This window comes from Dermacentor variabilis, chromosome 5 (genome assembly GCF_050947875.1).
Source record: "Dermacentor variabilis isolate Ectoservices chromosome 5, ASM5094787v1, whole genome shotgun sequence".
Lineage (NCBI taxonomy): Eukaryota > Metazoa > Arthropoda > Arachnida > Ixodida > Ixodidae > Dermacentor > Dermacentor variabilis.
Genome location: NC_134572.1, coordinates 159,584,466 through 159,602,271, shown reverse-complemented (window position 1 = coordinate 159,602,271; position 17,806 = coordinate 159,584,466). Strand labels below are relative to the sequence as shown.

At 46.0% G+C, this 17,806-nt stretch overlaps 1 protein-coding gene across 2 annotated transcripts; it reads left to right on the top strand.

Annotated features, from left to right (window-relative positions):
* Nucleotides 1–3,675: 3,675 nt before the first annotated feature.
* On the top strand, nt 3,676–17,549 carry LOC142582015 (uncharacterized). Of its 2 annotated transcripts, XM_075691440.1 has the most exons (3): nt 3,676–4,873; nt 9,348–9,488; nt 16,770–17,549. In XM_075691440.1, the coding sequence occupies exon 3, from the start codon at nt 16,858–16,860 to the stop codon at nt 17,185–17,187; it is 330 nt and encodes a 109-aa protein (XP_075547555.1). In that variant the 5' UTR covers nt 3,676–4,873; nt 9,348–9,488; nt 16,770–16,857; the 3' UTR covers nt 17,188–17,549. The 2 variants fall into 2 exon arrangements, with proteins under 2 accessions (XP_075547555.1, XP_075547556.1); XM_075691441.1 differs by lacking the exon at nt 3,676–4,873 and having other exon boundaries at nt 8,980–9,488.
* Nucleotides 17,550–17,806: the final 257 nt, after the last annotated feature.

Here is a 17,806-nt window from a genome sequence, read left to right as displayed (position 1 = left end):
AACGTAAAACCGGCAAACAGTCATCGGCTACAACTCGGGTATGCAGGAAGCACAGACGCGAGGAAGATTTCTGCTACGTCGCCCGGTCTGCGATGTTCTGAAAACGCGCACTGAGACGCTCGCCCGAGTCCGCTGCCCGACTAATGTCATGACGGTTTGGTCTATGAACTTGTCGATGCTATAGATACTCGCAAGTTCAGTGGAGTGGAAAGGCAGCGGTAAGAAGCACATTTAAAGAAAGCATGGCATATGGTCATGTTTGTGTTCTGAATTAATGCACTGGATTTTAAAAAAAGGAGCAGCGGGAAATTGCACGCTGAGAACACTGATAAACATACAGTGCGACGCAACTCGAGAAATAATATTGAAAGGTCAAAGAATTTAGAAGAAAGAAAAGATTGAATCCTCGCGACGGGACATCACAGTCCCCGTAGGCGTCGAAGTCTCTACAATGAAATTATTTTTGAACAGCTCTGATAGCGCCCACGCAACAATGGTTGCTTGTATACTGTCAAATGCTCATATTCTGCGGCCTAAAGCTCATGGCACGGTGCGAAAACGCGCGCGCGGAGAAAGCGAAACAGTGCGCTGACAAGCATGCAGACGCGGTCGCTGCGGTCGCTGCGAATCTGCGCGATCGCTGCATTGAGGCTTCGTTCTATTACGCTCCATTTAGTTATACAAACACTGTAAGAACATATTTCACATAGTTTGCTCTCAGCGTTTACATACCTTTCACGCAAGAAGCCGGTTCGGGAGACTCCATCCGCGGCGACCGCGCGCAGTGGCGTTCACAGTACGTATTCGGTAAAGAGATAGCGTCTGTAAACGATTGTGTGCTTCCAGCTTGCCCAAGATTATTATTTAGACAGTAAGAAACTTCTCTCGTTTCGAAAGTATTTATAGAAATGTCCGGGAGAGCTCGCGCGTGGTGTTTTCAGTGAGCGCTGACAGCAAAACCTATGAGGAGCGCGCCGCGTGATCCCTCATACTACGCCAGCGAGGCGCTTCCGATAGATGGCGACTCCGTAACTCCTCGCCGCCAATAGCATTCCCGACAGGGAAGTAGCGGGCGCGGCGTTTTCAAGAAAGGAAACGCATCAAGGCAGATGACAATTATCGTTGTGTAGCGGAGATGCACTCCAAAGGGTGCAAACGTTTTTTAGAGTGGGTGTGTTTACGGGTTTTTTGTGGCTATGCGCCTTCTGCTGACATCCTTCCTGCTCATATCAAACGCACGTAACCACTGTACAATTACTAATACGTGTGATACCACCTTATAATTTTTATACTCCATGGTGGCAAGCAGAAAACTGCTCGAAGCAGCTACAAGAACACAAACTGGTAGGCATCACATGGGTCCTTTGTCACGTAGAACTGTCGGGGAGTGAACGAGCTAACCATGGAGCTCAATTGCGTGTGAGATGTTATTCGAGGCTCATTCCAGCGCCAAAATCAGGCACTGGGATATGTCGATCGAGCGAGAGGATCGAAGTCTACCGAACTGGCGGGCTGAGGCCTCACACGCGTCCTCACTCGCCAGGCAGATTTATACACTACTCACCCCCACACGTACATGCACCAGTTTCACGGCCTTCTCAGAGTCTCTGGGTCAACACCCCGACGAACAGATGTAGGTGGTGACTACCCTAACACACCACGTCTCAGCACAATGCGTTGGCGGGCTAGTTGGTGCGAATCCATGAATACTTTGTTTAGCGCGAAACGACACACACAAGAAAGACGACTAGGACAAGGCGCTTGCCCTGGTCGTCTTTCTTGTGTATGTCGTTTTGCGCTAAACAAAGTATTCATGGACACCACGTCTCCTCAGCAAGTTGGAACTGCCTTGTGAACCAGTGCACAAACAGCACTCCCAATCCCAAACTCCCGACAATCCCAGCGCAGAGTGGCTGACTCAAGCGGTCATTCTCACAGCCCAAATTCTGCACCTGGCAGACGAAAGAAAAAAAAATTGTAATCCATCCGACTGCATAAACGAAGCTACAAAGGAGACCTTTGTATCTTTGTGCTGCGGTCGGTAGGATGGCGGTTTTCCCTTTAATGAATGTTCCTCCACCTTGCATGCTTCCGCATAACTGATTTGCCACGTTCATGGCGGATTTTATCAGCTCCATGCTAGAGTCGATCAGCGAATCGTGATCCACTGGCTTAACTCGCCAAACCAATAATGCTGTAGGAGTGTTCGTGTAGAAAGATTTCCTAATCGAATACGAACACTTATTTTCTCATTTATAAACCAAAGCGAAATGTAATTTAATTGTGTCGAGTCAACTTGGTAAAATAAGAGTGCCCGACGTTTACCATACTCCCTACATTCTAAAAAAAGTTTGCAACCTTTGGGTTGTATTTTGTTCCAAATCGATAATCGTCATCTGACTTGCCCGTACTTCCTTCTTCAAGAGAGGAAGCGCAAGCAAGGCCGATGACGATTATTGTTTCGGGACAAGATAAGCCCTAAAGGGTTGTAAACTTTTTGTTAGAGTGTAATGCGAAATTTTAGCGCAGCTCGATACATGTCTTCATTTCGCGATAAATTGAGCTAAAGACTTTCAGACCGAAATCGCCTCACCGACTGGCAGTGAGCCAGTGCGGTCAGCGCCTTCGCAGATGGAGTGGCAGTATGGGAACGCTGGCATGCCGAGCGTCATCGAGCCAGAAGGCGACGACGAACGCGCAAGCAGTGGCACGAGCGCGTTCGAGCGGTTACGCCGAGGGACCTCAACCCAGGAACGGGCGTTAAGAGCTGCGCTCTCAAAATTCGCAGTTTCGCCCGAAGGCGCCACATTTAGCGATAGGAAAGTAATAAATAACTACACGAATTAAGAGGAAGCTTTAGCTCGGGCCCAACTCCGACGCGGCCTATTCAAATACATGTAAAACGCAAAAACGTTTTTATGAGGTAACCCCTGGACCGATTTTGATGAAATTTGTTGCATTTGAAAGAGAAAGTTAAATTCTAGTGACTGTTGGAAGCGGAATTTCGATTTAGGGCTTCAATTTTCTTAAAACGGTTTTCAAATATTTGACCGTTTGAAAAAAATAGAAGCACGAAGTTTACAAATTCATAGCTCTGCATCAAGAACTGATATCGCGGTTCTGTAAACGGCATCCATTAGATCATTCAAAGCGGACAAATCCAATTTGTCATTTTACATCTTACGTGAATGTGTTACATTGGTTACAATGGTTTTGCAAAAGTTGTATTTCCCTATGATTAATTTTTTTTATATTTATGTGTAACATATCAATTTTGTCCGCTTTAGATGTACTATTAGATGCAATTCACAGAATTGTATTATCATTTTTAGTGGTTGAGTTACGGAGTTGTAAACTTGATAGTTTCGTTTATTGAAACTTTTCGATTTTTGCCAATTTTTAATAAAAAATTGACGACCTAACTCAAAAATTCGAAACCAACAGTCACTAGATTTTAAGTTTGTCTTTTAAATGCAACAAACGTCGTCAAATTTGGTGCAATGGTTGCCGAGAAAAACGAATTCTCCTTTTACATGTATTTAGATAGGAGCACTCGAGCTAAAGCTTCCTCTTAAGGTTTGTAGTTTTATCGGCCGTGCGAATTGCAGTAAACATTCGCTTACTAATTCAATGAGCAAGCATGGAGTCACGCGCGCACAGGTGCTAACGCGCGCTGACTTAGCGCTGGCATGATAAAGAACGCTGACACAAGGGAGCGAAGTCTACGTCTGTTTCTCCCTTCAACGAGTATCCAAAACTCGAGATTACGCGACCTCGCTCGCCAGGCGCGCAGAAAGACAGCGCACATGCAACCACCAGCCATCTCGGCTCGCCCTGAATAGCATCCGCCGCAGATGACCTCCAAGAAAAAGCAGGGGGACGATAGGAGTAGACGCGCGCGGTCAGCTGATAATTGAAGATTTTCAACAGCATGGCAGACCTCATTGTTACGGAGGATTACGTAGAAGTTTGGAGATCTACTGACGCGTGGTGATGTAACAGCTGTTGCCGTACTATTACCTGACTATTAAACTCAGCAAAATAAGACGTGTAAGGAAATAAGGTAGAATCTTCCACCTGTGGGTGCGGATTTGGAATTCTCCCGGACCACTGCTGTATTTTCGCGTTATTTATAAAATTATGAGAGAACACTTCTTGGGGAATTCTTATAGTGCGCATCTGCTGTTGCATGTTTCTGCTTGTGGGAGTTCCTTGATGTTGTGCAGGAGTTCACAGTTCTTCAGGCCTCAGTGGTTATGGTGGGATGATGTTCTGGTGTTTAGCTCGAGGTCGCAAATTGATTAAAATATTTAAACGCTACAGTTTTACGTGGCATAACCAACCCTCGGAAGGCGAGTGTTAGTTTCGGTTTCAAGGAACATGCGCGCTCCTAGCGGTTGCCGGATATCCCAAGATCTCGTGGAACGAGGTAAAGTAGATACAGATGTGCACATTTCTTGTAATTTATAACTTTTTAGAAATAAAGAAATTTGAGTGAACGCCAAACAACTCTTTTTTTCAGTTAAGTTACTTTTTATCTCTTTTTTGCAAATTTTAAATCGGGCGAAGCGCGGGAAGTAGTTGACTTTGTGTGTCCGTTCAGCTTCTTTCCGCTCACACTTGCCACTCGCTCAGCGATATCACAAGTCGGATCGCGCTCGGTCATCAGCTTCGGTTGTCCTGCCAAGTATGAAGATGGGAAAGGTAAGACAGAGAAGCTTGATCAGGCGTGCAAGGAACGGAGGACGGTCTACCAAGCATCAGACGAAGATGGCTAAATCGACTCATTGCATGTATTGGGCGGCTCTGTGGTGTTATAACTCTGGGATTTCCAATACTGCGAAGTTTTTGAGGTTTCCTACAATGACAAAAGGTAAGCACAAGTGTTTCTATTTTGTGAGCAGGTGCTCATTTTGCATGAGTAAACGAGTTCTGTGCAAGCCGGACTGAACTGGCAAAAGGGCAGTGTTGCTCGACTCATTCGTCATGCCGGTAAAATACTTGTAATTAAGGGCTTGAGTGCATGTTTGTTGGGCTATACCGTTTGTTCACTCTTAAGTTTGTCGACATGAACAGCCTTCGCTGTTCATGTCGACAAAAAAAAAAAAAAAGAAAGAACAACACAGCCGTGATGTTTATCAAAGTTCAAGAGCAATGACGGCGAAACGATGCACGTAATTCCTTGTTGCGTTTTGATGCCCCCCCCCCCCGATTGTACTGAACAATGTTTAAGCTATGTTAGTTATGTAGGGTTTTATGGCGCGAAAGCAACTGCGGCTATGATGCGACATGCACGAGATAGGAATATATAATTTGATGATAGTGCCTCAAGCAACAAAAAATATTGCTTTAGAGTTTGTTTAAGAAACCTCTTTCAGGAACTTAGTGAAAATTGTCTAGAGATAAAAATGCGCTTTCAGCTAGGATCAGGTAGCGATTAAGTGGTGTTAGTGTTTTGTAAAGTTCATAAAAATAGTTCTGTCTTTCTTCCTCTAACGCTCGACGTGTTATTAAAATGTAATTCATAGTTAGTTTCTTGGCTTTGATTACGAACCGCTTGCTCTTCATTTTTCAATAAAAAGTTATGTGCAAAATGTGTGAGTCCGATACGAACGCGACATAGGATAACTTCCATGAGAGGTTCCTGGTGGTATGATGTCTTCCACTCCTGCAGTATGGGCTTTATTTACTATTTGTAGTTTGTGGTTAACTTGACAGTCCCAGACCTTTTGCCACTAGTTTTGTGGTGATCGCAGTACGGACTGCCCGAACACAGTTCGTGAGTGGAAAATTTATTTCTGCTGGCCTTTCGTGGGCTGTCATCGCTGCATATTGGTCCGCCTTTTCGTTTCCCGGGATTCCGACGTGGCTTGGAACCCAACAGAGACGAATTAATTTACCATGATTTTCACTTTCGCCTAGCATTCTTAGGATGCTGCCGAGAAGAGGTTCGCACTCTGATTTTTTATTGAGGGAATTAAGTATTTCCTGTTACTATTTCTTCTAAAGCCATAAGCAAGGCGTATACTTCGGCTGTAAAAACCGAAGCAAACTGTGGCACCCCAAGACAATTTTCCCAGTGTTCCGATACGATTGCGCTTCCGACATGTTCATTTGTCTTGGACCCGTCAGTGTAAAACTTGGTGTAGTTATTGTATTTTTCTTGTAATTCCGAGAAATTTTGTATTATGTGTTCACGCGGTTTCTCTTTTATCTTGTGGTGGGTAAGACTGAAATCACAAAAATGCGCAAAATCATACCAAAGGAGTAGTCTGTTCGGCATTTTGGCAACCCTGAGAACCTCGCTTGGAACGTTGCAGTTTCGGCACATTTCTTCGAAACGAAGGATAAGTAGCTTCACGCTATGTGGTTTGTTGCTATTGCGTATTCTGTTCGTGGTGTAAGCGACAAGAGTGCGGCATATATATGATTAGGTAGAGCTGTGATTCTGAGTACGTGTGAAATTGTGAAGAAGGCTTTTCGGTGTTCCAAACAGGGTTCGTTACTGCCGGCTCATAGGCTTTCTGCTGGTGAGGTCCTGTACGCATCAGTTGCTAAGCGTAGTCCGTGATTGTGTATGGGATCAAGACGTTTGATGTACGACTGCCTTGCTGACCCGTAAGCGATAAAGCCATAGTCGAGAATGTTGAGCACGACAGAGCGGTAAATACGCAACCGGCTTGTTCGGTCTGCGCCCCAATGCTGACGTGACAGTACCTTCAGGATGTTAAGTGCTTTGTTTGTATTCGTTTTTATGCTGTTAATGGGGTCGATGAAATTTAGTTTAATATAAAAAATTATTCCTAATAACTTTTGCTCGTGCTCAACTGGTAGTGGGCCTTGATTTAATTTGAGAGCTGGGTCCTGGTGTAACCCCCTTTTCTGTGAAAACACGACTGCCACAGTTTCTTTTTTGTGTAGAAAAACCGAATCCATATTTATCGGCCGATTGCTTCTACCTATTTGTTATCTGAATTTGCCTTTCGCATGTAGACATACTCGAGGCATGACATGCAATTTGAAGGTCGTCGACGTATAAAGAGTGCATAATGTTGGACGGTATAACTGCATTTATGCGGTTTATCTTCATCACGAGAAGCTTAGTTCTTAATACGCAACCCTGTGGGACGCCATTTTCTTGGACGAAGACTCGCGACAATGTTGCACCTAGACGGGCTTGAAGTGTCCGGTTTAATTGAAAATCGGCCGAACAGTTGAGCATCCTGCCGCATATTCCTACTGTTGCTAAATCTTGTAAAATACCATACCTCCATGTGGTGTCGTATGCTTTTTCTAGGTCGAAAAAGACTGCTAGGCCGTGTTGTTTGCAAATGAATGCCTCACGTATGGTATGTTCAAGACGAACAAGATGGTCAATTGTTGAGTAGCCTTTCTAAATATCTAGTAAGTTATATTTCGAGAACGTACGTTAATCTTATATTTATTACGCTGTCTTATGATTTTGCCAGGCAACTTGTTATTGCTATACGTCTAAGCTGCTTGGAGTATTTGGTGACTTTCCCGCTTTCAGGAAGGGAACAATAACTCCTTTTTTTCCACACCGCAGGCATTTCACCCGTTGCCCAGATCGCGTTGAAGAAAGGCAACAAGTCCGCCAGAGCTTTCTAGGACAGGTGGGCCAGTAGAGTCTAACAGTGCAATGTATTTTGTCAAGATCAGGAGCTGTCTTCTTACCCAAAGGGATTACACTGTTTATTTCATGGAGCGTTGAAGGGGCATTAAATGGTCTATCTGAACTTCCCGTTGCCAGAAGCTTTTGTTTCTCTGCGGACTGCTTGTGTTTTTGGGAAGGTAGCGGAATAGGTTGCTGAGTTAGATATGGTGTAGAAGTGCTGGCCTAATTTGTCTGCTTGTTCCTGTAGACTTGTTCGCGTGCCGGGAGCTGAGAGTATGGCGATTGTGTAGGGAACATAATCACCCCTGAACTTGCGAACCTGGTCCTACATTCTCTTGGATGTGGTTGAGATGTTAATCGATTAAATATAACTTTCCCATGAGTTTTCTTTTTTTCGGCTTGCCTGCGGTTATATCTTCTTTCACTTTAGCTTTTCTGAACGACAGAAGGTTATCTTCTGTTGGGTACCTTCGAAAGATATCCCGCACTTTGTTTTGAAGTTTTTTAGCTTCTGTGCACTCGTTCGTCCACCAGCGTTTTAGTTTTTTCCTCAAGAATCCAGTAGATTGGGGAATAACCTCTTCCACCGCAGCAACTATGCAAGCAGTAATCCTCCCATTCGCTTCGTCTATGCTTAAGTAATCTAAGATCACTTTATCCAGACTGGCTTTTTCGGCAAAGAGGGGCCAATTTGCTAGATGGATTTTTCAACGGGATGCTCTGGAAGGCAGGATAGGTAGCGTGGATGTTAGTTTTATGTATGCGGGCATATGGTCACTACCGTAGGAATTAGCTATTACATTCCATTGGAGATCAGTGAATAAAGATGTCACGTGAGCACAGTGCTGAATCGAGGCAACTCATAGCTCTTATACTTGGGGAGCAGTATAGCTGCCGTAGCAATGTTTAAAACGCATGTTTCATTTGTTAGGATAAAATCTTCAAGTGTTTGGCCACTGGTGTCGGTTGTTTTACCACCCCATAACGTGTTATGTGCGTTAAAATCACCAGCTATTAAAAAAGGTTCAAGCACTGGTTTAAAATTAACTTTAGATCTCTTACAGCAAAATTCGAATGCGGTGGAATGTATATTGAACAAATGGCGATGGTTTTGTGTGCAAAAACGGTGACAGCAACGGCTTCTATGTGACTGTTAATGGCAACTTCTCTAGCTGCGATACCGCCCCGCAACACAATGGCTACACCACCAGAAAGCCGGTTCTTCCGATTACGGTCGTGCCGTACAACAGTAAAGCCTCTTAAAATTCTTATGTTTTTCTCCTAGGTTTGTTTAGTGTAAGCACAATGCCTCAGGAGAGAAGTCACTTAACATGCTTTTGATGTCGCCTAAGTTGCGCAAGAGCTCTTTACAATTCCAGTGCGTAATAAAAGCCATCTTGAAACTGAAAGGTAAAAAATGGCATTAAAAGTGAAGGAGAATAACAAATATGTTAGGTGACACAGACCTAAAGAAGGCAAACATAGTTAAATAGGTTATCACGTTCTCATTTAATGTGTTTATTGGGACTGTGTCCCTCTTTTCACGCTCGAGAGAGCGCTTGTCCTTCGGCGTCGAGGACACCGGGGTTTTTACGTCGACCTCCATCGCTCTCTCTGAGGCGCTGGAGGACCGAGAATCGGGCGCCGAGACAGGTGTCTCGGGCCTTGGGGTTCGGTTGATTTTAGGACCCTGCGGAACGGGTTTCTGCAGGCCCTTCAAAGAGGATGGAGGAGCATCGGCCACTTCCACCCCCGGGGCGGGAGGGGTCACTGCGGGACCAATGTGCGTGAACCCGGAGGACTCCTGAACGCTGCCCCCACCTGCGTCACATCGCCATAACTTTTTCGAAAGGTATAATAGTCGCTTTCTTACTTCAAAGAACTAAAGTTTTTCTTTTACAGTTAGTGCAATCACTTCCTTTTCTTTTTTCCAGCAAGGACAAGACCGCTAGTAAGCTGGACGGTCTCCTTTGCAGTTAACGCAATGTGGAGAAGTGCAATTGTCGGATTCGTGATCGTTGGAGCTGCATTTAACACAGGTTGCTTGTCCTCGGCATGCATGTGAAGCATGTCCAAACCTTTGTCATTTGGGACATCATCTGGGGTTCGGGATATAAGGTTTGACATTTACTTTTACGTACCCTGCATATAGCGAGGTATATATGCATTACGCTTGTTCCAAAGGTGAGTATAACGTGTTTTGTGGGGATTTATTGGTAATTTCTGCGGATGACAATTCTTTGTACTCTGGTCACGCTTTGTTCCTGGAAACCCTCAAACAGTTCCTCATCGCTTAATCCAAGAAAGCCCTCCTCAGATATCACGCCCCTGCTTGTACGTAGAGTTCTGTGGACTGAAATTGTTACTGTCGCGTCGCCAATACTCGTAAGTTCCGACAGTTTTTGGGCTTGATCTTTGTCATTTAGTTCAAGGAAGAGGTTCCCACTAGACATTTTTGAGGCTTTGTATGTCAGAGTAGGGCTTGCCTGAACTCGAATTGGTTGTACATAGCAGAGTTGGTTTCCAGCAGAACATTCGTGTCCGTGTCAGAACGTTCTACCGGAAACCAATTCTGCTTTGTATTTCAGTCCGATTTTGTCTTTCAGGCACTTGGCCAAGAGGAACGGCGAGAGGTTTTTTACTGGTATGTTGTTTTCGCTCTGGATCACATAGTACTTGGGAAATGATGGTGCGCTGCTCCGAAAGCAGAACTGCAATGGTGATTCGGTGCGGCATCTTTTCAGACGCGGATCATAGAAACCAGAAGTTTGTGCTGCCGTAAGATATATGTATGTTAGGCAACAGCGCCGACCACCCACCACGGATCCCAACGAAGAGATGCGGGAGAGCTTGCATACAAGTCTGCACGACGCCAGTCGTACGCCTCTGCTATAATCAAATATGGTGTACCCAAGGTAGGATACATACAAGGTTAACCCTTGCCGCGAGGGAGAAAGGAAGTAAATGGAAGAGAGAAGAAGACAGGAAAGGCCAAAAAGTGGGAGAGAGACGAAGATTTGAGGAGAGAGATAGGAAAAGGGGACTGCCGGTTTCCTCTAGGTGGGGCAGTCTGGAAGTGCCGTCTATGTGAAGCAGAGGCCAAAGAAGTGTATTGCCCCCGCCGAGGTGGCCTTAAAGGTCCGAATACCCGGCATCGGATCAAACCCAGGGTCACCCTTTCTCCAGACACGGCTAAGCGGCGCACAGCTACACGCGGGAGGGTCCAAACCTCATGTGCCAGGGTACGTGGTGTCGCAACGCACCAAACGCTGGCTGGCGCAGGCGCGCCTGTGGGGGGTTTGAGCTATGTATTTTCTCTAAATTTTTCTACAGATTGAATCTTTCGCACTGCGTGAGGGTCAGTCTTTTTCCAGTACGAAACGTGTGAATAAAAGCAAGAACGTTCAGCTCTTATTTGTGTTGAGTTTCGGCTGACTGAGAAATCGGCCAGCTTTAGTTTATTCACTTCACAAAACACGAACAAAATTATCGAAAGTTAGTACCAGTAAGTTATTTTCTTTATGCTAGCGCCACTATATCTATGGACTAGTTGAACTGTAGTGCTAAACTTAACTACAAGTTAGGAATGTCAAAGCTACTACTTTCACGAAATGACGAAATGTAACTTTTTAACAGCGAATATTGGTTGTTAACGATGGTTCCCTATACAAATATTTCTCATTATAATTGCTGGGCGCTAGTATATGCGACCGATGACTCAGCGCTTTAGAAAATGCACAGGAGTTTGCGAGGTAAATGCGGCAGAAGAAAAGTGCTTCGTAATGACTGCACGCTTTAGCGGGTCCTGCTCTGCGATTTGGCCAATGTTGCCACGCGGCCAGCGGGTCTTCAATAGAGCACGAATACATTCCGTTTGCATGCCAAGTGGGAAGGGAGCGCTTCCGCTACTTCCGCGGCAATAGTCCTCTTCCTAGCGGTGCGTCCTCTCCCTCTACCTTCTGGCCTCACCAATGACGTCACGAAGGCATTGTTTTGTTTGTGAATTATTTCCAGGTGGATAGCCGGCAGCCGCTAGTGGTGGAAGCGGTGCTGCCGCCGCGTATCGACACGCGGCCGAGCGTCCCAAGGGAGGCATGGGGAGCTTCCACACCCTGCCATAACCACGATCTGATTATAGGCACGCCGTAGTGCGGATTAATTTTGAACAGCTTGGATTCTTTAACGTGGACCTGAATCTAAATTCCTGGGCTCTGCAAAGCTTACAGTGTGGCAATGGGTATTCCATTCTGCTTAAATAATAGTGCTTCATGATTTCGTTATATGTTATATAATCGATCCCTGTGTTCCCCGACTGAAGTGTAAGTTGCTCGGTCTTGAAGAGCACGGCTAGAAAGTCCTCGTGCTGCTTCATTTGCCACCTCATTGAGGTTTCTCCGAGCTCCGTCCACCACCCTGAGATGTGCAGGAAACCAGCGAATTTCGATACTCTCACTGTTCACCTTCTCTAGTAATCTTGTTGCTATCCGTGTCACATATCCGTTAGTAAAGTAACGTATGGCTGCTCTAGAGTCGCTGTAAATATGTGTCCACCGAATAGCCCGGATAGCTTAGGCGATTGCTACTTGTTCTGCTACTGTTGGGTCCTTGGTATAGACGGTGATGTCATCCCGCATGTTACCTTGAGTGTCTACAATAACGGAGGTATACGCATCCTTATTTTTAACCCAGGCAGCGTCAACGAACACTGTCTGCTGCTTATGTTGATCTATGTCTTGAAGGAGTGCCTTCCGTCTGTCGAGGTTATGTGTCGGGTGCATGTTCCTAGGGAATGGGGTCGTCTTTATTGTTTCTCGTAGTCCCGCCTGCAATTCTGTTAATTCTCCTTAGTTGGTGTGGTTGTTAATTTCTACGCCTATTGCTTCAAGTAGCGCCCTCCCAGGTCGTATCCCCATTAGTCTCTACTGGTGGGCCGCCTGTTAGCCTCAGCTATCTCTTCTAGTATGTTATGCAGCCCTAGGTGCAATAAGCTATCATTGGCCGTAAGTCGTCTGAATAAAGCGTTTAGCTTGTTCTTATCAGCCTTTGTCCATTGTAGAAAGCCTGCCACGTACGAGAAGTGGCAAAAGGCGAATGCATGTACCAATCTTATGGCACTGTCTTCTCCTAGCCCCTTATCCTTGTTGGTAATTCTACACAGAAGCCTAATGACTTCTTCTGACTTGTTAGAGATATTTTGTATCACCCTGCAATTAGATTCATTCGCTTGCAGGAGAAGTCCTAGCACTCTAATAGTCTCCATCTGCCTTATTGGTTCTCCATTCTTGGCGTATATATCAATGCGGGGTTCTTCCTCTGGGATATATCCGTTCGGCTTGCGGCCAGGCTTACTGCTCCGTAGTACCAATAGTTCTGATTTTTTAGCAGAGGAGTTCAGTCCCATACCCTCAAGTATTGTTTCCACCACATAAATGCTTTCCTGTAGTTTGGTCTGTTTGTCCCATATTACTTTCGGCACTCCAGATTGTTACATCAGCTGCATATATTGCAAAGTGGATACCCTCTATCTGCGCGAGACCTCGAGCCACTTTTGACATTGCCAAATTAAATAACATGGGAGATAGGACACACCCTTGTGGTGTCCCACGATTCCCAAGTTCCAGGGTTGTCGATTGGAGTTCGCCTAACCTGAGACAAGCAGAACGGCAACCGAGAAAGGTTTTGACTATATTGTGCAATCGCTTACTCAATCCCATCTCCGAGAGGATATCCAATATGGCGCTGTGCTTGATGCGATCAAAGGCCTCTTCTACATCTGTACCCGGCATTTCCCCATGATGTCCCTCAAGCACATACAAAGGGCGTATGCTGGACACAATCATGCAATTCCATCGGTGTTCAGGTATTAAACAACAGCAACAACAACAAACCCATCGTGCGAGAGGCGTCCGCTGGCCATACTTAGCACATTTCAGGTATATTCATATCCTTGCAGTGCATGCCTGAAGAATACCCGCTGGATGTCATTGCGACAGGAGTTTGTTTCGGGGAGGAGGAGCACACATTTTAACTTGGGGGGAGGGCACGTTCCCTGTGACTTACCCCCCCCCCCCTCCACCACCCGTCTACGCGCCTCAGGCGGCCACTAGGAGGTTGTGCAGTTTCGCAACGCTAAAGCCCACAATGTAACTTTTATTTCCGCAGGTAGTAGAACCCGGAGTTCCAGCTTAGAGTATTCCTCGAGTAACGAGGTGGTTTTTCTCAGGAACACGTGGTATCTAGCTATAACGAGTATAATCAAGCAGTGGGCGCTAACGACTGCTTCTCGCGGACATTGGGTTAGAAAAGAAAAAGTGTTGGTGCAAAGTGTGGTGAGTTTTTTTTTTCTTCTTTTATTCGTCGCATATCCCACAACCTAGCGGCTGATCCCGCTGTAACCAAGAAGGGCTCGCGTCATCGTCCCAGTGGGGGCACAGTGGGGGTCGTGGCGTTCTGGCAGCCCAGTTCCTGGTCGGTGACCCAGTTAAGGTGGTGGCCCCTCAGTGACTCCGGCGTGAGGCAGTGGTTGGGGCGCCAGTTCTTGATGTGGCCGCGCAGGAAACGCAGCTTGCAGTCGCAGTGCAGGGGATTGCCTGCGAGAATCAAAATGCGCCACGCGTGGTCAGAGCACCAACGCGCATGGTAGAGCGGTCATTTGCCGAGAACAAAGAGAATTGAATTTGATGGTACGTCTTTACCATGTAACTATATTCCGGCGAACTATAGAAAACGCTGGATCAGAGAATGGATCGAAACAACACAACGCGAATTTTGCCTCGGTCATAGTTCACCAAACACAAAGCGGACGTCTCGTAAAACGTACATGTGTCGTAACTACTGTATGTACGCGTTGCTGTAACATTACTTTTTACTTATGTTCTTTGTAAAATATTCATTGTTATTTGCAGTGCGAGACTCAAACCGACGTTAGTCAGTCATTAAATGACCCAACTTTCGTCTTCTGGCGCTCAGCGGATGCTTTAACTAGACTGAGCGCTTTGAGGGGCGGCAGCAGTACGGGGATTGTATTAAGAAAATAGGATACCTTGTGGTCTAGCCCCTCGGTATGCGTGGTTGCGAGACTACATTTGCAGTATAGCTGTGTGGTTACCTGCGATGATGAGGTCGTAGAGCGGCTGCTTGAAGATTGGCGCGACGCTTTCCTCGTCAAACGTCCGGATTAGGTTGTCGCCAAGGTCCATGGCGATCAGCTTGGGCATGTCTTGCAAGAGGTCCTTCGGGACGCTGGTCAAGCTGTTGTTGCTATTGGACACCACATTCGGAATGTTCGTTAAATCTGGGAGACAAGTCCACACAAGATATTTAAAGGTGTACATTAAAAAGAAACAATCAATCAGTTTAAGCTGATAGTGTATTCTTTAGAACTTCTATTTTCTTTAAATTCGTGGCAATAGGCTGATTAATGAAGGAAAAAAATGGAGGTCGAAGTTCATCGTTCTTAAAACTTCGCGCCGAATCCGCAACGTCAGTGCGTCAGTGTGACGTCAACGGTTGCAACGCACTTTTTCGTGTTTGGGCCGTTCCGGGTCGTTTTAATTTCTTAAAGGGGCCCTGAACCACCCCTCGGGCTTGGTCAAATAACATAGTCCGCGGGTAGCGTGCGCTGTTGTGAACATCCCGGCCAAGTTGTGCTGTCGTACGCGGTCCGTGGAGCTCGCAAGCGGAGCGCGAAGTCGCCTTTTTCTCAAACGCTCTCGTTTCAAAAACCCCATGATCCTCGCTCTTTTCTGCGTGCTTTATTTCGTCATAAAGCACACTCCTATACGCGGCTGCTATTGGTCGTTGCGCTCGGCTACACCGTGGCCGCCTCGAGGTGCCGCCACGAGACCAGTGGCTAAGCGCATAGAGTAGAAAACTCTATGGCTAAGTGCCCTGCGGCTCTCTAAGGACAGCCCGCGTTTGGCTTACGTTTAGCGCGGCATAAACACCAAATCGGAAATTTGAACTGCGCGCCACAGTGACGTCTCCGCCGTAGCCTTCGCAGTGCAAGGCATTGGAGGAGAAAGGGGAGCACAGCTCAGGCCGTGTTTGATTGCCGATAACTCCGCTTCTGCTGAACGCATTGAAGTACTTTTTGCGACAAAGTGGTTCTGAAACAGCCTATCTTCACTTCAAATGTATTTCTCCACTTCGATAAAAAGTGGTTCAGGGCCCCTTTAAACCTTGCGAATTTCAGTCTTTGACTCGTTTAGAACACAATGAAGTCTCGCTTTAACTAGACTGTAGCAGAGGCCGTCAAAATCTTTGACGTTGCGGTAAGCAGGTGCGGTAGCTTCAAGGAGGCGCTGCCACGCGTCTTTCATCTTTGTCTTCCCTTGCTCACGAAGCCTCTCATCGCGGTAAGAGTGCCGTTACTGGCACGAGTAATTACTGATACTTATTAAATTAACGCTCTATTTAGTGCCCCTTCATGTTTGCTTCTTGCGGCTCTTCACAAACCGCAGCAATATTCTGGCGCTATCAACAGCACGGAGTCGCCATCTATGCTCTATCCGCCACACCGATGAAATTTGTAAAACGTTTCTCTAATGGCACTTCTTATTCTCTTAATCCATGAACATGCTTGAGTTGTTCTACACCCTTAAAAAAACGTCGGAGTAGTTACTACCTAGTGCCACGCCATTTGCTACCTTAGCATATCTGGAGTTCGTAACAATAGAGCTAGTGACAGTACCCACTAAACAAGGTATTCACTGTTACTAATGTGTCTTAGTTACCGATTTCGAATGCAGTTAGCACCGCCAGGATTCAAAGTTCTGATACTGTAATACATACCTCGGACCCACTGTGGAATACGCCTCAGCTGGTCCGACATATGCAGCAGAGGTGAGAATTTTTGTATCAGATCGTGCTAACTGCGTTTGGAATTGGTAGCTGAGACCCATTATTTAGAGCGACTACCTTGTTTAGTCAGTTATGTTACTAACTCTATCGTTACCAATTGCCGTTACACTAAGGTAGCAAATGGTGTGACACTAGATAGTAACTACTACGACGGCCGCCGAGCCCTTAGGGCCGACTCCCTCTTTAATAAAGTAAATTAAGCCTAGGTTTGACAGTAGCAGAAAAAAAAAGTTTCTGTAGAACAACTGAGCCCCTGCTCCTACACTTCCAGAGCCCCTGACGACGGGTGCAGCAAGCCCGCATTCGACCTCTTCCGCCGCAGTGAAAGACGCTTCGCTTTCCTGCATACTCACTGGAACATGAGGCGCCACAGTTTCGGGGCCGGCCTGGGCAGCATGGACCTCTTGAGCGAGCTCATGGAGGTGTCCACGACCGCGATCACCTCGAGGTTTGTCAGGGGAGCAAGCCAGTCGTCGTCCACGTATTCCAGATGCGACGAGGTGACCCCTATGACGCGCAAGCTCTGGGGCAGTAGGTGGAAGTCCCTGGTCAGATTCACGGAACTCATGTCCGATATCGCGAGCACGCGAAGCTTGTGCAGTTCCTTCAGCACGGCCCATGACTCCGGCAGCGTGCTGTTGTCGCTGAAGGTGATCTCGGTGAGCGTGTCCTCGAATCCCTGCGTGTAATGAAGAGATAAAGATACATTAAAAATTCAGGCAGAAACAATCTCAGCGGCACAACGTCCTGCCACCTCCGAAACGCGTCATGTATGAGACATGTGTTGCAGTCAGGTTCTTCCCTCTCTTTCTCCCCTGACGTGGTGCGCCATCTAGCGGTGCGACCGCAAAGTGCGCGAGTGTCGCAAGTTGGCGTCAAAGAGGTTACAGACAGATATATTGCAAATTCAGGGGCATTCCTGAAAAATGTTAATGCCATCAATAAATCTTCAGAGGTAAAGACATTCATGTGCGTGATTTGTTTGCCCCATTTCTGTCCAGTAGCTCCAAGAAAACGCAACGAACATTGAGCTGCAGATCACGTAGCTGAAATAACAACTGAACGACCATGACGGCAATAATATATATATATATATATATATATATATATATATATATATATATATATATATATATATATATATATATATATATATATATATATATATATATATATATATATATATATATGACTCCAATATGACTCCAATTCCCTCAAGACGTCGCAATTTTGCTGCACGCGACCACTATACTAAATACACTGTTATGTCTGACGGGATGTTCGACACACTTCGTATTTCGTCAGCAG